The 20,687-nt window shown below is 43.7% G+C and overlaps 1 protein-coding gene across 1 annotated transcript; it reads left to right on the top strand.

Annotated features, from left to right (window-relative positions):
- The first annotated feature begins 2,324 nt into the window (after window positions 1-2,324).
- Window positions 2,325-9,497, top strand: GPR83 (G protein-coupled receptor 83). The gene is made up of 5 exons (XM_013955975.2): window positions 2,325-2,711; window positions 3,129-3,254; window positions 4,716-4,849; window positions 5,668-6,431; window positions 9,372-9,497. The coding sequence occupies exons 1-4, from the start codon at window positions 2,325-2,327 to the stop codon at window positions 6,290-6,292; spliced, it is 1,272 nt and encodes a 423-aa protein (XP_013811429.2). The 3' UTR covers window positions 6,293-6,431; window positions 9,372-9,497.
- Window positions 9,498-20,687: the final 11,190 nt, after the last annotated feature.

The following is a 20,687-nucleotide window of genomic DNA, read 5'->3' as shown; positions in this document are numbered from 1 at the left end:
CTCCTGCAGCCTGCAGCAGTGAGGAGGTTTTGTGCCAGGCTGCCTGAGAAAACACACTAAGCTTTCCTCAGCTCCAGCTTTCCAAACACAGCGATGGTGTTCAAGTACATCTTCTCAGCAATAGACCTATTAGCCAAACATGCCTGAGCCGACGGTCCAAAAGGCAAAGCAGGTTCTGAAATGGCCAGGGCTTTTAAAACTGTTGTTAGCAGGGGTGCAAGCCTCCACAATTACAGACTAACAGCAGTCAGTCTGTAAAAGCAGACTGCATTTTTAAAAAGCATTTTTAAAACAGCCTTTAAACAAGCTCTTAAAGCAGTAAAATGCTCACCATTTTGTTGCTAATGGTAAAGTGAAAGCCTTCATCACAGAGTGTTTCAGTAGGATGCTCAAAACTAACAAGTGGAGGTATTTGACAGCAGACAACACTTTTCACTACATTGATGGGTTGTTGGAGTCGATCAAGAACTGGAAGCACAGCTTGCAGTGACCTGTCAGAGCCAGGCTGTGGCTGTGAACCCTTTCAACTGTGCAAGGGCTTGGAAAACTGCACACAGGGTTGTGTTTAAAGCGGCAGACTCTGCTCCCCTGCACAAAAAGGGAGACCATGTGAGGGTTCCTCAAGCAAAAGAGTGATCAGAGAAAGGTTATGAGCAGATGTACACAGATGAAGCGTTCACAGTAGCTGACCTTGTGAGAAGGGCACAGATACCTGTGTACCACTGGGTAGACTGGGATCACCCAGCAATCCTGGCAACGTCTGACCCTGAAGAACTTCCAGAAGTGAATCCTGACCAGGAGATAATCTACAAAACAGAGAAGATCATTGCTGCAAAAGGGAACGGGCACTTCTAGAAGTGTTATTTTCAGCAACGAGCGATTGGCTTATAATGAACTTTTCAGGTTACGCCCCTTTTTCTGATGATTAAATAAGGCCTTGTACCTACAGAACCTCTTCTGGCTTGTGTTAGTTGACACCACCCAAACAGACTTAAGGAGCTGTCCCCAGCCCTCTCCTTTTACAGCAATTGTTCTGGCAGGGGCAAGTACATTAGAGGAAAAGGCGGGTTTGTAATCTCCATAGATTCAAGCCAGGCAGAACTTACCAACCAAGGGGCAGCACCTGATGCATGCCCTTACCTTCACCAGCCCGGAGGTGCACCTCTTCCTGTAGTATACTGTATTTGTTGCTCTTGGTCTTCTACTATTGATCTTACATTTTCTAATGCATTGTGGGAGAAGGGCCCTGGAATGAAACACGCTGCAGGTCTCTTCAGTGCTTGACGTCCAGCGTACGGCTGCTTGTAGCTGTGGATATTGGATTCACTGGTCTGGGTCACCCCTTGCAGTCCTCCTTTCCTTAGAATCACCTGCTGTGACTACTATTGTATTTCTACAAAACCTAGAATGTACAATTTAGGATCTAGTTTTTATTCCCTTGGCCAAGAGAAAATCCCTGCCAAGGGAAAGCTTAGATATTTTTCTCTCTCTCTGTGGAGAAAAGATTTTTGGAAAAATACTGCTAACAGGGATTCATACTGACTCTTTGCGTGGACATGATAAGCATTTTTAATAAGGGCTTCAGCAAAATCAGTTACAAATCCTGTGGTATTTTCTTTCAGTAGGAGAGTGAGAGATAAGCTTCCAAATACAGTAAATCGTCTTGTTATTCACAGTTCATCTGTTGCCATACTCCTATTTCTGTGCTAGCTGGTAAATGTGGTGGTGTTGTGCTGTTATTGACAGGCTGAAGCTTGCCTCTCAGATCTTTAGAAGTGAACTTTAATTTGGAATTTCTCCTGGAAGAGAGCACAGCTGCCACACACAGTGCTGGTTTATAAACAGCACAGAATTGCATGAACTCAGTAATGGCTGTTGATAGTGAAAAAGGATGCTGAAGACTGAGGGGAGTGGTTTTGTCTTTCTCCTAGAGAGCAGATGCAACTACCTTGGAGTAGTGCCCTGGGGGAGTGTAATCATGCATAAAATGAGCACGTCAGAATAGAAATCTTCTGCAGCCCAATGGGCAGAGATCCTTGTTCAGAGCATGTGTAAGATGGGAGCTTCCTGAAGATATAAAAGTAGCAAGAAGCAGAGAGAGAAGCACATACTGAGTGCACAGCAGAGCAGCGCTGTGGTTTGGCACACATGTTGTGTCCTGCCTTCCCCAATTGCCTTTGTATATCGCTTATAGCCATGACGAGTGTTTGTGCAGAGGCAAGTGAACGACTGCTCTTCACGTCTCCTGTCGACACCGTGTGCTGTACTGTATCATAAATGCATTATTTATTTCTGACTCTGAAGAACAGAGCAGCTTTGCAGAAATGTTTTTCCATTTTATCTGTCTCTCTCTCCCCTACTTAGTTAATGCCTTTGCAACATCAGGAAAGTTACCCCTTAACAGAAGTTTTGAAGAGCCTTTTGAAATGCCAAACATTTCCAGTTTCTTTTCCTGGGATAACTACACCCTGGCTGACTGGCAGAGCTTCGTGGGCAGGAGCCGATATGGAGCCGAATCGCAGAATCTCACAGCGAAAGCCCTGCTCATCGTGGCGTACTCCTTTATCATCGTCTTCTCGCTTTTTGGCAATGTCCTGGTCTGCCACGTCGTGATCAAGAGCAAAAGGATGCCCTCTGCCACCAGCCTGTTCCTCATGAATCTGGCCGTAGCTGACATCATGATTACACTTCTCAACACGCCTTTTACACTGGTAAGAGTGGGACAGAGACCCTTGCCTCTCGTTTTTCTTTCAAAGCATGAACTTTGTGAAAGGAGTGTGGTAGAAATAGGTCAGTGTGTGGAACTGTGCTGCTGGGAAGTGACAAACGACACTGCATTCAGGGAAAAGAGGCAGCTGGAGCTGTCAAGGCCAGAAGGGCATTTCAGTTACTTCAGTGACCTTTCTTTATACCATCGTAGGCAGTGCAGGAATGTCTTACAGACATCTTTCCAGTCCAAATTATAGTGATTGGAGTGCTCTTGGGAAAACTCAGTATGTCTTTTTCTTCTCTAATTTCTGTTACCTAGTTGAAGATCTAATGTCTCAGATAGATACATATATATATAAGGATGTGTGTGTGTGGTCGGGGTGGGGGGTGCACCAAAGCTAACGGTATTCTGGTTTTAGGCTCGTTTTGTGAACAGTACCTGGATATTTGGGAAGGGGATGTGCCATGTCAGTAGATTTGCACAATACTGCTCCCTCCACGTCTCTGCCTTGACCCTCACAGCCATTGCCGTGGACAGGCACCAGGTGAGAGCTCTCTGAAGCAGACAGCTAGAAAGTTCAGAAGCACTTAAATTAAATGAGAAAGCGTGATTCCATTTCATTTACTTCTCAGCTCTCAGATTAATGTAAGATGCATGAAAAATTGGCAGTGTAGTGAAATAGTTCTTGCTATCAGATCAAAAGATTCGTTTCAAGCATACAGCAAGGTGGGAGAAGGGAGACATCCGTTCCTTTGGAATCTCTCCCAGCTGTGGAACAGGAGCTTTTCTTTGGATTGGTAATCTGCTAGCTGGTCAAACTAGGAGAAAGTCAAAAGCCTGACAGCAATTCCAGGTGGTCACCTCCCCTCTGTGGGTGGTTTGTCTGGCTCATGACGTACCTATGCTGTGGATGCAGGCACATCCCAGTTAGCTTCAGGCAGCTCTGACTTTCTGCCTTTACTCAGGTACCCAGTCCCACATGAATGTGCCACACGAATGTCCAGGCATCTCTCAGGCCTGGATGCAGTTTAAGTGTTTCTGTGGGTTTCAGGGGCTAAGCTGCTAGACTCTGCTGGGGGCAGAACCATTTGAGGTCTTGTTCACTGCATTGCCCTCACTGGGAGCACTGGGGAGCCCAAGGCAGAGACACCTGACATGCAGCCGGTTGGGGTGTGGCATGTCCAGCAATAAATCAGAGCTAATAAGCTTTGATGGACTCCATCTGATGCCTATAAAACCCCTTCAGCAGCTCCCGAGCATCACTGGGCAAGACAGCACAGTGTATCCCAACCTGGGCTGGCTCTGTACATTAATACCATGGCCCATTTGACATGCAGTCCTCTCTGGAGCCTAGGAAAGCACTGTATAGAGGCATCTGTGTATCTGCAGTACTCACATTATCCAAGTCTTCTTCATCTGGCAACTCTCACCTCTTGTTGCTCTGAACGATGGGGAGCTCACCGTACTTTATACAGGTATTTGTCACAAGCCTGACAGAGCTGTGGCTCACTACTGATAATGGCTTCATAATTGGGAACAGGTACAGCTGATAATTTCTGCCAGAAAACTTCTGGTTTGCCAAAAATACACTGCATGTCAGAAGCATTCCCAGTGAGCACTGATTAAATCACAATCCCATGGTTCATTGTATCACAGACACTGAAGAATCTGAGACAGTTCTTCTCTACATTGTTTTTACTATATAAGTAAACTGAACCTGCAAATGTATATGTGTGTGAGACCCACTGATACCCAAGTTTTGCCACCTCAATGTAAATACTGAAATGCAGGTGTAGGACTGGGATTTGATTTACCATTTGTATGGAGAAACTTTCAGGCTTTCATGTATAGCTTAAAGTTGATGGCAGCTGGGTGAAGACAGCGCTGCTTGCATGCTCAGTTTCTACTTTAAATAACATATTTCAGGTAGGAAGATAATATGAAAAAAATGGTATATTTATTTCCTGAAATGGTGTCAGCCTGATTATTGATTTATTTCGAACAGGTTATAATGCACCCTCTGAAACCTCGCATATCTACTGCAAAAGGGGTTATCTGCATCTTTGTAATTTGGATCATGGCAACTTGTTTTTCCCTCCCACATGCTATCTACCAAAAGCTCTTCACTTTTGAATACAGGTGAGGATGTTCTTTGCTTTCCCTCTACAGTCTCACTGGAGGTCAAATTTTCGGCCACATCGGTGAGATGTTGGCATCTTTCTATTAAAAGCCCTGAGCTTACGCTGAGGTCAATCAACTATGGATCTGGTCTGTGATTTACATCAGATGCCTTTTACAGTAGCTGATATCATGTTCTTGTTTCTATTTTTTATTATTTTGTTTTTATTCTGTCACACTAATCACATGAAACAGGATAACAAGTTAAAGGGCCTGGCATGGATCCTCAATCTCTATAAACTGTCAATTTACACTACGGACACATCTGGCCTATTTGGGCAGACCAGGAATAGGGGAAAAAGCTAATAGGTTTTATCTACTCTTTAACCCTGGGAAAGTGACAGAACCTGCATCAGCTGCTTGTTCTATAAAATGCTATTGTAAGCATACATATTTGGAAAGTAGTTTAATGAAGGAAAGGCCCCAAATATGTGCAGAAACTGTTCCTGTTTACAAAAGGACATTTGCCAAAGGACAGGGGATAAAAACTTGCTTCTGTGCAGCTGATAATTCTTTAATTAATGAAATTCATAAGGCTATCATAATGTCAAGAATGCCCATGAGAAATTACCATCTCATTGCTCATGGGCTGTTCCATGGCTCAAATCCATGAGCATCAGAGCTCCACTTAACTATGACAAATGTGCATCAATGAAGGGTCTGCCTCAGGGTCTGAAGACATGAGCCCTCTTCCTCCTATTTCCGTGTTTCTGATTTGCTCTTCCTGCAGTGCCCTGGCATATGCACTCTCACCTGTTGTCTGATATCTTCAATTGCAGTGAGGAAGTTACGCGGTGCCTCTGTCTCCCAGATTTCCCCGAGCCAGCTGACCTCTTTTGGAAGTACCTAGACTTAACAACCTTCATTTTGCTCTATGTTCTGCCCCTTTTGATCATCTCTGCTGCCTACATGACAGTGGCCAAGAAACTCTGGCTGCGCAATGTCATTGGCGATGTCACCACTGAGCAGTACTTTGCCCTTCGCAAAAAAAATAAGAAGACTATTAAGATGCTGATGCTCGTTGTCATCCTCTTTGCAGTCTGCTGGTTTCCCTTAAATTGCTACGTTGTCCTCCTCTCCAGCCAGACCATCCACACCAACAATGCCTTGTACTTTGCCTTTCACTGGTTTGCAATGAGCAGCACCTGCTACAACCCTTTCATCTATTGCTGGCTTAATGACAGTTTCCGATCAGAACTGAAGGCTTTGCTCAACTTCTGCAGAAAATCTCCTGGGCCTAGAGAACAGATGCTTCCCTCCACAGTGCCATCCTACCAACTAGCTTGGCCAGAAAACAGCAACTTCCAGAAATTGCGTGTCCCCCATGTCCTTCCACCAGCCTCCAACATCCAGTCAGGAAAGACAGGCATCTGTTCAGCTGAGCCAATAGTCACTGTGAGCTAAACAGTGCCCCTGGGAAGCTATAAGGACTGTACTGAGGTTTGGCTGGAGCTAAAACGGTGGGAAGATATGGAGCCCTGGACCAGTACCAGTGACAGTGCGAGCACACATGATGAAACCAACCAGCCCAGCTCTGCAGAAGGTAATATGAAGGAATTACATTTTTGATGCAGGCTGATAATAAAAGGGAAGAAAGCAAACTCTTGCTAGGAAGGAACTCTTTTTCTGTTTCTCAAATTGCCTTTGGCTCTCTTTGCAGGAAGGGATTCTCTGCATGTATGTCACTAAGTTATCTGCATGACTAAGCCTTTTTACCAATGGAGCTTTGTGTGTGTTTTGCTGGTATTTAAATACTAAAGCAACAGTCGAATCACATCAAGGCCCCTTCCTCTTCTTTAAGTCTCTTAGGAAAACAACATGGGCAACCCAGTGCAATTGGGTACAAAGTCATCCCTCCTGAAATGGGGGCTGGCAGATCAAGATCTGTTCAGAAAGAATGAACAGATCTATTTCGCAGATCCATGTTTTTCTTGCTAATCCCCTCAGAGAGGTGAAGCGTTAGATAAACATTGAAAAACAGAACAGTCTTTTATATCGGAAGCACTTTTCCTAAGGTAGAGTTGAAAAAATGAGAGAAGTGGTGCCTGTTCTTTGCATAAATTGATGTTAAACACCAACCTGTTACTACAGCATCTGTTGGCAATGCTATATCACACTTTTTTTTTTCATAAAATAGCCATGAATATTCAGAAAGCTTTTCTTCAAATAGAGATCTAAAACCCGCAAAATACTTTTGAGAGCATTGGACATACTGTCCACAGTTAGAACAATGATGATTAAACAGCATTTTGAGTCTGGATTAGAACCTTTTGATCAGGTTCTCTGCATTATGGTTAAGTGATAGCTAAAGAGTCCCACAGTTTGACTTTTTGTCTTTGCATGCTGTTCTCTTACCTGCAAAGCACCTGGGTACTTCTCAGATCAGACATCTGAGACATTTCATCCCCACTAAGATGTAGGTTCTCTGGGATCAGTTCATAAATGAATTGCTTTAAGAGAGCAGATGATATCGATGATAGCAAGTAATAAAAGAGGAACATTTCTCTGCAAGTTACCCTCTGATGATTGAACAATTTTGATGCATTAAAAGATGCTCGCGATGTGTCCTTCATTGAGTCGCCATGTTAAGAAATTGATAGACTGTCTAGAGTAGTTTGCAGAATTTGATGTTCTGAGCAGCAGAAAATCTGATTCTGAACAAGGGGGAAGAAAAGGACATTCCAAAAATTCTATCTTGTATTGCACTGAAGAGAAACAATTTTCCCTATCTGTGGAAATTAGTTTGAATGTCACACTAGGGAACCCCATTCCACATTCAGCCTGTAGCAGCTAGTGGTGAAGTGAGAAAAATCTTCTTTTCTCTAAATGACTATAGATGAAAAAAGAGAAACTATTCTTCGCAATGTCCTGTAATGAAATTTACATTTGTGAAATCATTTCAAGGCTTGTGAAGGTTTTTCATGCATGAAAGAGAATAAAACAACTGCCATTTCTTGCAGCTAGCCTGTCTTTCCACACCTCTGCATGTCTCACTTCCTCTATGTCCCCTTGCTTCTTCTTTCACAGGTATTATGAGTAGCTTTGCATTCAGTATTATTCAGTACTTTGAATTCAGTATTATATTATTACTTCTTTATTAAGCACCCAGGAGTCAGAGTATTTCGTATCACCGATGTGCAAAATCAAAGCTTTCTTCCTACCTGCTTTGATCCCGTACGCCAAGTCCCATTCACTCCCTTAACATTTGCAATATGTCAGCAGGAGGACCCAAACATGGAGGGCCCATGATCCACACTCCCCACGCTAATGACAGCAGATCCTGATTCTTTTCCAGCAAATAAATCTTTGGGAATGTCGAATATATAACAAAACTGTTACCAAGTACTTAGAAGAGAAAAGCAGTGGTGGGATACTTTTAGAACCACAGTAACCCTGGATATATTCTGAACTGTTATAAATCAGAACAATTCCTTATTTCATTTGCTCAAGATGTAGCCCATATATTCAGTATAACTTAAATTAATATGCCAAAGCGTGTGAGAGAAGCTGGGACCTAAGTCCATTTCTGCTCCAGCAGAAAGAGAGGTGATGGAGTGTTGGAAACCCCCCCTAACATTAGTGTGGGAAGTTAGCCCATCCCTTCCAAAATCTGTTCAGTGAACATTATACTTTCATTTTTCCCTTTGCCTTTTCCTTCCTTACAATTATGCAGCTCTGATTTAATTTCAGAGTCCCTCATAACCCCCTGCGGCCATCCTTATCACTTTTAAACTATTATAACTTCTCTCTTGGGTACTTAAATATTTCCCCAAGGGAAGAGAAAATGGGTGTGTTCATATATGTGCAAGGGATGAAGCAACAACATAGCTGCTGCACTTGGTTCCCTCTGTCAAAAGAAAAATAGTCTGTGTTTATATGCAGTTTATAGGAGCAAGTGTTCACTCAATGGTAGCAAAGGGGAGGGAGAAGAGAGCTGAAGACAAAGCATAGAGGGGAGGGGAGTGTGTGATAGTGGCAGGTGGCAGGATGGAGAAGATTAGGACACAGAGACAGGACACATGGGAAAGTGGTGGCATGAGGAAAGGAGATACATGGAGCCTATGCTGTCATCTTCCCACCTTACTCTTGTCACAGATTTTGTAAATTTTGAACCAAAGCATTTCAATGATTATGTATTTGTTATTTTGTACTCATTAATAAAAATCTTTAATTAATAACAATCGACTTGGATTTCTGTAACAGTTTTACTCAGATCAGACTAGGAATGAACAGAAGAACTTCCCCATGTGGGGCAGAAGGAGAAGGAGATCTAGAAGAGATCAAGAGATCCTTCCAAAAAGCATCCTTTCTTCTTTCTTCATCCAGTGAAGCAAATGATCAGGACTGTCTTTGTATTTACCTACAGAGTCACCTGGGTTGAGAAATGGAAAATGTTGTGTACTTGTTTTTTTTTTTTTTAAAAAAGTCTGCAGGTAGGGAAATGAAAATGTTTTAAATCTTTACAGTATCCAATATTTTGCAGGATTCTTTTTGGCCATGAAGGGCTTGAGAGAGGAAATCTACCCTGGAGATCGACTTCTGAAAGTTAGAGTTTTACTAGTAATTTGATCTTCTACTCTGATCCTTCATAGCATTTTCACTCTTGTGAATGAACATGTGCCTCTCGTGGCTTCAGCCAGATCAGCACTACAGTGGGGTCTGTCATGTCAGCATCACCTGTTGGCTGGGAACAGCTGAGTGAGCACACATCTAGGTGACTCTCACTCAGGAAATTAATACAAGGAATTTTCAAAATAGGACTCTGCTATTGTCAATACCATCAAAGGGGCGAGGGTGACGGGCGAGTGAAGAGTTAACAGGACTGAAGTTTGTCAATTGATATGCAGAAGAACTGATAGCACAAGAGCTGACGTGCGCAAAGCTGTTGAACAGAGGACTTAACAGGACTAAAGTCGTCTACCAACCGATATGTGCAAGGACTGATATGCGCAAGGCTGCGGAATGGCAGCATTAACAAGACGGAAGAAGTCTGCCACCTGGAATCTGCACGGACCCCCGGGGAGGGAAGAAGCAGTACGGAGGTGTTGTGGTCTTGCCTCGCTAGCAGGGTCCCCCCAAGCAGACAAACAAACAGTCCTGTGATTGTGAAACTCGCAAAAAGTCAGCAGCAAAAGCAGTGTTTGCCCAGAGCCCCAGCCGTATAAAAAGAGACTTGGGAGCTGGGAGAGTTTGAGCAGGGATGGGAACGTGACCTGACCATCCTCTCCGGCTGGACCGTGAGTATCCCCCCCCTCCCCTTTTCCTGGGACGCTGGGGTAAGGTAACTCCTCGAGGTTGAGAGCCCTCTCACTAGGAGAGTGAACAAGAAAGCTTTCAAGTAGGGATAAGCAGTGCTTCCAATTAATAACGCAGTAATCGACGGTTTCAGGTTATCCTTTCTAAATTAGTAACTGATGGTTTTGTGTTATCCTTTCTAAATTAGTAATCGCATTATTTTAATGGATGTTACTAATCCAAGAACTTGTGTGAGGAAATAAACATCTTTTTTATTATTATCATATTACTGTCTCAGTCGTTGCTATTGAACCTTCATAGCATGACAGTGCGACAGAGGGATAAATCTTTTGTATTCTGGATTCATATCTCTGCGCTTCAAATCTTTTCTTTGTTTCTTTCTTTCCCTTTCAGTAAATGCGGTGCAGTTGTTTTCAAGCACATGCATATGTTATACCTACAAGAGCTTCTGGGATTAGATTCTTGTATTTAGCTTTGCTTAGGACTAAGGGATTCTGGTCTGAACTCAGATAGGATGTTCTTTCTGAAGCTGAAGGTTACCTTTTGCCATCTTAAGGAATATTCTCTGTCTTTGGGTGCAGTTACCATCCTTTGAGTAACTACATATGTAGAAACTTGTCAGAAGGCCAAAACACAAAATCCTCAAAGGTGCAGTCACCCCTGTGCTTGCTCCAGCTAGGTCTGGGCAGGGTTCCTGCAGTTACAGCTCTGGGTCCTGTACCCCAGTGCTGACCACAGAGAACCTCTCTCCTCCCGACTCTGCCCAATGCCCTGATGGATCCAGGCAGAGGGGAGCAATAAAAAGTTGATTTAAGTACAGACGATAGGAGAGACGGACCTGGTAAAAAGAGAAGATGAGATGGTTTGGACAGAGTTCCTTAATGGCCTGATCTAGGACTGAACTGAAGGTGTCCAGTAAAGGTATGAGTTTTACAGCAAACAGGACAGAAAAATGCAGGAGAAGGACAAACCCATGCTTAAAGCAGTTGAAATGGTGCCCTTGAAAACTGACTTGTTTCCCTGTCTGTATTTAACACACTGTGCTACAATGTACCTAATGTGCTACAGGGAAATTTCTGATGAGCATTTGCTAATGCTAATTATGTATTCTTCATTTTCTTCATATCTGATTTGGGATTCTGGAGAAGCATTTTGCACTCACCAGTGCTGCTGAAATCAGTGGGGGCTGTGTTTTGAGCACAGAAAGTGCAGTATAATGCTAGCTATTCCAAAAAACATCACATCCTAGGCAATTTAAATTGGGCATCCAGACTTCATGGGTATTTTTTCATTCTACCTCAGCTGTGCTGCTGATCAGAGGGATTCTTTTAAAATGTAAATAAGGTCATTTACACAGTGTTCAGATGCCATCTCGGTGAGTGTGAAAGGATGGTCTAAGTGATGAGGAAATGAGATATGCGCACAGGGCAGAAATTATCTTCTCCTGTTTTCCCTTTTGTGTATGTTTGTCTGCTTGATGGAGCACTTACATATTTTACTTACATATTGTGCAGTGATGCACAACCATCAGACAGATGGTTTACTAATTAGCCTTAGAAAGACAGATCAGCAAGAAGGACAGTCTGTGAAGGGACTTTGGTGTGAAAAGGGATTGGTTACTTTGGAGCACGGTAAGGATCATGCTGTTGGGAGGCTTTTCTTTCCCCTGTAGGAATATAATGCACCAGAGTTCAATGATGTGAGACATTATGGAAAAGGAAGGTCATTTTGTTTTATTTGACTTTCTAAGCAAATTGATTATCCCCACTCCCACTCTCATGCTCATATATTCACAAGCATCAAGACCCGTGTGCTGAAGTGGCTTGGCCAGGATCACTTGTGCGCAATGCAAAGGTCAAGGGAAGCTGACAGCTGACTAACTTTGCTGCCCTCCTGTCGTCAGACCACAGGTCTTCTGCTGACATGTCATCTATGCTGCAGTCTTATCAAAGCACAGCTCTCTGCCCTTGATGTAAACAGTACATTACCCTGCGTTTACCAGTTTGACTGCTGTCTGTCATGTCCTTGGTTATCAACACAGGCCATTCCTTTAAGCCTGGCTCTATTCTTTCTCTTGGAGCTTTCACACACGTATGTTTTACTACACACGTTTTTATTCCTAGTTCATCCATGCCCATCTTAATTTTTTTTTACAAATCTCCACAACCCCCCTTTGTCAGTGTTGTTTTAAGCTATAGTGGAATGCGAGTGGTGTATCACACCTCTAAATACCAGCGTCTCTTAAGCAAGCCTGCCCCACTATTATCAGCCAAGGTGTGAGCACTTGGGAAAAGCCCCCAAGAAAACCATTACGTGCCTGAAGCAGAGACTGTGAACATGAGACAGGGCCACCTACTGAATGATATGTATGCAAAGCACTGAACAGCTGCTTGTTAGAGGAGATCTACACAACCTAAGCGCAGGAGTTGTGAAAAATAAAACATGTTCTTGTAATTAGAGATTATATCATCTGTCATATGGATGAGGGAGCTCAATTAAAGTCACACAGGTAAAGTTAATGCCAGCATTTCCTAAACTTTGAGAGTGTGGCTCTGCAACTTTGATGATTTTAAGATAGTGTTGTGATTCTTCTGTTCAAAGGGGAGTTATTTTTATTGACAATACTGTTTTCTTTTCTATTTCTTTGAAATATATTGTAAGGCTGCAGGCCTTTAAAAATTAACTTTCAGATCCTATGACTGGTGAATGTTAATTCTCTGTTTCTATATTCTGTATATTCTATAGATATATTCTATATATAGCAAATATATATATTCTATAGAATATATATATTCTCTCTATATATATATATATTTGTATATCTGTGTTTTATCCATTTTCTTCATGCAGAATTGTACAGACAACTTGAAAGGGAGCAAAGGCTAAGCCACGTTTTACTTGGCAGCTTGTTGTGTTTTGAATACTACTCAGGGGAGAACAAGTCCTTGAAGTCTTTCTTGCACTCATTCATGTCAGATGAGGCTTTTCCCTTCCCTTCCCTTCCCTTCCCTTCTCAAAAAGAATCTAAACCAGAAGAAATCATTTCTACATTAATTGCGTTTAAAAACATATTACAAGTTGAGCCTTTACTGAAAAAGTTGAATTGTATAGTAGGCATGTTCTCACTCTTCTGAAGCATCATACATATCTAATAATAAGCAAAGATTCATAGTTTTAGACTGTGTCACGAAGACTTCTGAAAGCTCTAATCTGGGGGGTTCCTCAAGTTTGGTGTCAGACTTGGCAGGCAGAAGAGTCTAATTTTTCAGAGAAGAGGAACTTGCTGATTTCTGAAAAATGAAAGCCTTTTAAGACACGTTGCCAACCAAAAACTGAGCCACCTCAGCTGCCAAGTCATTTGTGGGCCATCTGTGTTTGTCTTGGCCTCAGTTCCTCTCACTTATTCTATTTAAAAAAATAGAAATAAAGAGGGTAGTAAACATTTTTTAGACACATTAGTATAGCTACCTTATTTCTGACATGAGAAACACTTCCTACCATCAGTCAAGAAGAACTTTAACTTTCCCTAAAGAGGTCCCTCCAGCCTTTTGTGGATCCCAGCATCTCCTGGATCTGCAATTCTCTGCTTTGGTAAATCTCAGCCATCTTTTATACACTCAATATTAGTATTTTCTTCATTCTATTCAGTAAAGTTATTCTTGAAGACCAGCTGAACATTTTGATTAATTGCATATTCTTTTTCAAACACCAGATGAGTCACACTTGACCTGAGAATACATTAAAGAGGCGATGAATAGAAGTGTCTGCTGGATGGGAAGGGACTTCAAGGGAAAATCTAGTTCAGTCGTTTGCACCTAGAAAAGATCAAGTATTTCCTGAAGATCTCTGGTTGATGTTTGTCCAACCTGTTTAAAAAAAGCGCCTTCTGAAAGAAGTTCCACAGCCATCCCAGTGCTGATGAGATATGTTAGTATGAGGGTATCATGACTCCAGATGATAAGAAAATTATTAAAGGACTACACTACTGCTGTACCATGGCATCTGAAAAACTCTTCTTCTGCCCCATCAGTGCTCCCTGCTCTGCCTCCACCTCCACCTCGAATTGGGATGATGCTACAGCACAGCATCTCTGTTTCAGCAGCTGCAAGGGAAAGAGTTGAGGGTGGGCTGCTGCCTCCCCCAGCCAGCGGCACGGCGCCTGGGCAAAGAGCAGAAGTGCTGCAGGTACAGTCTGAGGGGCTGAATGGGGGTGTGCTGAGGTGCACAGGTGGGTGGAGAGGTAGAAAATTCTTTAGAAGGTTACGTTGGGTGGGGATGCTGTAACTCATGAGGTGAAGAAATAAAAGGATTCTTTGTACCACCAAGGGGTATGATCCTTCACAGATAGATTTTGGCCACCCACCAGCATGAGATCAGTTGGGCACTGAGGAATTTGTGGAAAGTGAGCAACTGAGGAAAGAGGCTCTTGTTCCAAGCCCTGTGGACCCCAGCACCACAAGGGTATTGTGGTGCTTTCTAGTACCAGTGCTGTGAAGATAAGAGTACCTTATTCCAGAGCTTTGCTACTTTGCAGGTAAAGCTTCTTCTAAGCATTCAAGCTAAATGTCGCTGTTGCAAATGAATCTGATGGCTTCTTCTCCATGCCCTCTGTGAAGAGCAGTCTCTTGCTACTTTTTCTTATGAGAAGACTTTTCCTATTGTCTCCTGTCTCTCTTCTACATATATCAGAGTTCTTCCAACTGTCCCTTGTAGGTGACATGCCTTTTGCATTCTGCACATGTTCTTCTTGAAGTGTGGTGCTTGAACAGAATGGCGTAGCTCGGGTACTCCCTCACCTGTTTCAAGTGGAACAGAAAAGTCACCCCTGTGCCTTACAGCTGACACTCCTACTAATGCATTTCAGACTGATGGGGGAATTTTTGGATGGGAAGGCTGGGGTTTGTGGGGGTCTTTTTATTGCAAAAGCACCACAGAGATAACTTGGTGAGTTTAAATCCATAGTAATCCCATATTTTTCTACACTCCTAACGTCTAGCTGATTATTACCCATTTGATTTCTCCTTCACAAGTGTAGTTGTTCTTTTACAATTGTCTTTATTTAATTTCACCTAGTTGAATTCAGACCACTTCTCAAATGATTCGTGCTCTGTAGTCCATCATCCATCTCTGTACTGAACAGAACAAACCTGCAGGGCCCCACTTCCAGTGCCTTCCCAATTAAATCCTTGAATTCAAACTCACTCCAGACTCTTCATCATAGTATTTAACATGCACTTGCAATAGTCTGAAGTCCCCTGGGAAGCAGGCAAGTTCTGTGTCAGTCTCAAACTTTCTAGTGGTAGAGCACAGTTGCCATTGCAATCTGACATGGTGGTGCTCAGCAAGAATAATCCACAACTGCCTTTATTCCACTACATGGGTTTCTTTGTTACAGAGGAATTTCTGTTGCAGCCAAATAAATTACAAGGGCCAGCTCCTTCGCAGATATAAATGGAGTATTTTTCTTTACATATGATTTTCTATGGCTGCTATAATTAGCAATAAGCCAGGATAAGAAAATCTGGTATGACTATCCTCGAGCATTGGAGGTTTGGAGAAGCTGGATCACAGATAAAAATCTTTTGTATCACAAGAGTCACAAAATCACCACTTCCTTAAAAAAGTTTTTCAATGTATAGTTAGTGCCAAAACTCAGTTAACTGTTCTGTAACAGAGGAGAAACTAAATGGAAAAATACCATGTGCTATTTCCCAACATTAGCATATTGTATCTCATGACAATTCAGATATGGCCCAGATATGATGTCTTATGGTGTTTTTTTATCTCTGGATCTCAAAGCGCTTAACAAAGATTGATATCCTTCTCTACATTTCTGCACCACAAAGAGAAAGCAGTTACTCACCCCATTATCCAGTTACTGAGGGTCTTAAACTTTCCCATATGGAACGTGAAACTTCAAGATGTTTTTCATATCTTTTGGATGGACCATAATTAAAACAGTCTGGGTATCTGCACACACAGATAAAGCTTTAGAATAGTAGTTTCCCATGAGACTAACGGTATTATTCAGAACTGTGTTATTCATAAATCTCTTGAGTCTTGGTGAGAAAGCGCAGTCAGTTCGGCTGCTGATGCAGTCTGCCAGCCTTGCTTTGAAGTCGTTGGGCTGTGAAAGTTTGCACCAGCAGAGGCACGGCACTGCGTAGCTGCTCGCTGAGGCCTGGCTGCAAGAACCTGTCACAGCCTAGCACGGCCTGTGCTCTCCCAAAGCCCTCTATGGCTGGTACGTCATGACTCTGCAACTTACTCCCTTATTTCCCTATTTTCCTTTTATCACTGATGCTAGAGGAAGATGAGATCCTCTCCTGCTTTCCCATCCTGAGCAACCCATGCAACCTCTGCATGCTGCAGCCCAGCAGAGCAGCAGCCCCTGCTCCTTCCTGTGGGACTACACGGTGGGCTGAAAATGGCAGCATGGAGGAGGACAGGGTGAAAAGCCATTGAAACTTTGGCTCCATCCCTCCTGCTGCCCTGTAGACCTACAGGCTGTATTTTACCAAGGGCTGTAGTAGGGTTGCTAGTCCAGTGCTGCAAGTCCCACATCTGTCTCAAAGCCTGGACCCACAGGGGCTGACAACCTGCTGTAACAGGGAGCTCCACAGTCGTTGTCACCTGCCCATGTGTGGTTGATCTGTCTGTGCCCAGGGCTCAGGGCCAGATGTGAGGTACAGGCCAGGAGCCCCATACCTGCCACTTTGCATCCTCTGTGTGGACGCACAGGGAGGGTCCAGCTGCCCCCGCTTCTTCAGCGCATCTGGAGAGGCCCACAACGGCGTCCCGAGTCTGAGTGCATTGCCCCTGCCTCCGGGAAGCGGACACAAGTGTTTCCCTAATGTGGAGTAGTGTAGAAAGGTTTATAAGCTAAACCACCAGGTCTTCAGATTTCAATCTCTCATTTTATTGTTGATATTTTGGTCTGTGCCAATAGCTCTTTAGACTGACAAGTGCAAGTATAGTAAAATAAGGGGTGGATTTCTCTGAATTAATTTAAATGTGAATGTCTAAGTTGCTTTAGATGTTAAGAGACCTGTATCAGTCAGGAGAAGATAACAGGTGAAAAAGATGAGGACAGAAAAGGAAAAGCTGCATATTCCCCCCCCCCACACACACAGCACCTGGTTTTACAGGAATTCTGGGAGTTTGTGACGGATATTTGTTGAACAGAGATGAAAATTTGGCCTTGAGGACTGTTAGCAGTGCTGTGAAATCACCTGGGCTGGTGCTCGAGGGCATGATGGGTGGGCACAGAGGTGGTGTTGCTTGGCAGGTTAGATTTCAGGCAGGAATGATTCACAGAGCAGCTTAGCCTGAAAAACAAAATAATCTTGCTTCTGAGTTTGTGTTGTTCGAAATGATGAAAGCTCCTGCGCTGCTGACAGCCCTTAAAGGGAGCAGGGGGAGCGAGAAGGGCACGCAGCTCATTTCTTCACTGCCGCACAGCCTCCCGCCGTCCCCGCCTGAGGTCAGCCGCGCGCCCCAGCCCCTCGGCGTGGGTCCTCCCTCCTCCCGCACCTCGCGGCGGCGAGGACGGGCCCGTTTTGGGCTCGCTGCATCCCGGCCGGGGGGGCCGGGTGGCCCCCTGCTCCTCACGCTCCCCCTGCCAGCCCCGGGGCGATCCAGCCCCCCCAGCTGCCCCCCACCCCGCCCCGCCCCGTGACCAGCCAGAACCGGTCTGAGCCAGGCAGGGCCCGCCCCGGCGCTGCCTGTGGTGTTGCGGCTGAGGCAACTGAGTTTTAGTGGTAATCGAGTCACGTTGCTCCTCGAAATAGTTGCCCCGTGGGGTTTTCATGTATTTGCCAGTTTGAGCAGGAAGGCGGCGGTTCCCCCCGCCCCCCCATTAGGACTCAGATTTTCCTCTCCCGTTTTCCTCTTCCCATTTTTCTGGCAGCATTGGGCAGGTGGTGGGGCATCGGCCTCTGCGGCACCTCGGGCTCGCGGCACGTGTCCTGAGGCCCAGCCTTCCCCCAGGGCTTCTGCCGTTCCCTGCTTGCGAGGCCGTGGACGCCAGCTATTGCTGCCCCAGCAGGCTCACGGCTCTGTGTTTTCCCTTGCCTCACCGTGGTGGACTTCAGCTCTCACAGCTCGGCGGTGATGTTCTCAGTAAAGCCGAGCTGAGGACATGCATCTCGCTCACCCACTGGGGCCTTGAGTCCCAGGCAGCTGAACCCCAGGCCGTGGGGTGCAATAGCCTCTCTTAATTCCTTAGCCCACTCGCATGTGCCAGTCCTTTCCTCTCACTTCACTGTTAAATCCTTTCTTATGCTACCATTCTGCTTTAAATGTACTGGAAATTATATGAAGATACACTTCTTATCGCCACTTGTTCAACAGATTCAAAACATCTTCCAGAGTCTGAGCCATATCCTCTGAATTCTTTGGTTTTATGAGGAGTTGGTTTGGGCTTTCATAAGAGAAAGAGAAACAAGAAAATTCCTTGCTCCATCCCTTCTTTTCCTGGGAAATGTGTCCTCTACAGCCTGTCCTCTAGTTCACAATCTTGAAGGATTTTCTGTGAGTCACAAAGAGCCAAAGTTAGTTCAAACCTCCCACCTCTTGCCTTAAGCTCAAAGCCTTTTGATGCTCCTTAGAGAGACAGGGATAAATACTGTCATCTGTACAGTCATCTCTGCAATATCCTGACCAGAAGAAAAGTAGCCTTTATCTATAAACAAATCCATGGAGATTTTCACGTCCTTCAGGTCAATCTCTCAGCCACCACTTAGGTGTCTCCCTTCTCCGCAGGTTGTATCTGGTAGGCAGGGCTCTTTAAGATGGGACAGTCATATCTGTGCAGCTAAATAACAACAGATCTACAAATGTTTCCCTAAGTATAAACTCACCTGTTTCCACAGTGCATAGGGCTAATTCTGTCTAGAGCAGACCACCTATGTCATGGTACATAGCTCTTGACTCTAGGCTCCTCAGGATATCCCTGTAACCCAAGACAAAATTATATTTTTTTATGCTTTTCAGTCCAAAGCACTATAATATGAGGGCTTTGCCACAGCCAACCAGAGTGGTTTTTTTAATAATATGAAGCTAAGGGTGTATTTTGGAGGTCCTGGAAGGGTGCCGTCTCTGAAGGTGCAAAACTTGATGAGAGAGTGTTGGAGAGACATGTAGGGCAGGCAGAACCAAGCTGGTGTAGTCTCATCCCTATTGCCTTCTGGGAGTTGTTCCTGAAGTGAACTATCCCTGGAGGCTTGCCCAGAATTTGTCTTGGAGAAAGCCATTTGGAGCAGTCCAAAATACAGCTCCGGAATGAGTTAACAGTTTAACAATGACGACAGCAGGGTTCAAAACCTTGACCTCGGTCCCTGGCACTCTTTTATTTAGCAGTATAAACATATTCCCAGATGCTAAGCAGACAAATAGCCCTTGGGTCTGTCTCTCATCCTGCAGCTTAGACTTCTGGCACAGAGGTGTTCTGAATTGTGAAGCATCAGATAATTCTGTTATCCCAAATGTTGTACAGTTAAGAGGAAAAAATAAACAATAACTCATTTGATGCTGGTTGAGAGATTTTACTTCCATTGCTTTAGGCACTAAGGGATTTTAAATGTGCAACAGATATTAAGAAATTTAAAACATAGCAAAAATACAGTGAGTTCAGGCTACTATCTTTCAGGGACTGGATCCCTATTCAAACGCTTTTAAAGGCACCTACTGCTTTCCCTGGACTGTATGGAAAAGCTAGGCTCTTACTTTAGAGGACTAATCCAGTAGGCACTTGAGTTAGGTGGGAGTTCATGCATATGCAAGTAATTTTGTTTACATAAAGGCACTTAGTAAATCTCAGTGCTGTAAAGAGTTTGTAAACTGGCAGTGGCAAGTCACTTTATTAAAGTCTTATGAAGCCAAAGAGAGGATGTAAATTTAACTACCTAAAACAAAATCAAATGTTATAATGTGGGAGCTGTGTTACAATCCATCAGAGAGAGTTTGATAGCATGAAAATATTTTGAGGTGAATAATAGATTTATTGTTTTCATTACATTATGTCCCTTCAGAAATATACCTTTTTGGTGCTTAATAGAAGTATTTACATTCCTAAATTACACTAGTATTTCAGTATATTCAGTCAAATATCCCATTATGAGGAAAAAATAGCCAAATTCCAATCTAATACAGTGGTAAATTTTCTCTCATCCATCTCATTGACTGTGATGTGATACCTAACAAATGCGAGGATGTCCAGAGGGTCTCTGCTTTCTCAGGCTATACAGTTTTGTCTTTTATTAAGTGAGCTTTATTTCCCAAATTCTGCCTTACCCTGAAACCTGCTCAGTCCTTTCTCAAAGAGCATCTCCCTCTAGAGGAAATATGAGAAATGACTATGGGATAATAGAGTTTTGGATAGCCTTAACTCTGGCAATTGCATTTCCAGACATTATAGTCCTGGTATCTCATTGTCCACACTAGGTAGATGAAATATCTCTCCTGGCTGCATACTTACCAAACCAGATAATTTCCTGAAAAGTGGATAACTCTTTTAGTCACTTCACAGGGACAGGTTAAAACA

Source organism: Apteryx mantelli, chromosome 1 (genome assembly GCF_036417845.1).
Source record: "Apteryx mantelli isolate bAptMan1 chromosome 1, bAptMan1.hap1, whole genome shotgun sequence".
Classification (NCBI taxonomy): Eukaryota; Metazoa; Chordata; class Aves; order Apterygiformes; family Apterygidae; genus Apteryx; species Apteryx mantelli.
The sequence above is the reverse complement of the archived record's forward strand: the minus strand, read 5'-3'. Positions and strand labels throughout refer to the sequence as shown.

Coding starts and splice junctions, on each gene's coding strand:
- GPR83 (XM_013955975.2), top strand. CDS start 2,325: ATGTTTTTCCATTTTATCTGTCTCTCTCTCCCCTACTTAGTTAATGCC. Junction 2,712..3,128: donor TCAACACGCCTTTTACACTG/GTAAGAGTGGGA, acceptor TTCTGGTTTTAG/GCTCGTTTTGTGAACAGTAC. Junction 4,850..5,667: donor CTCTTCACTTTTGAATACAG/GTGAGGATGTTC, acceptor CTTCAATTGCAG/TGAGGAAGTTACGCGGTGCC.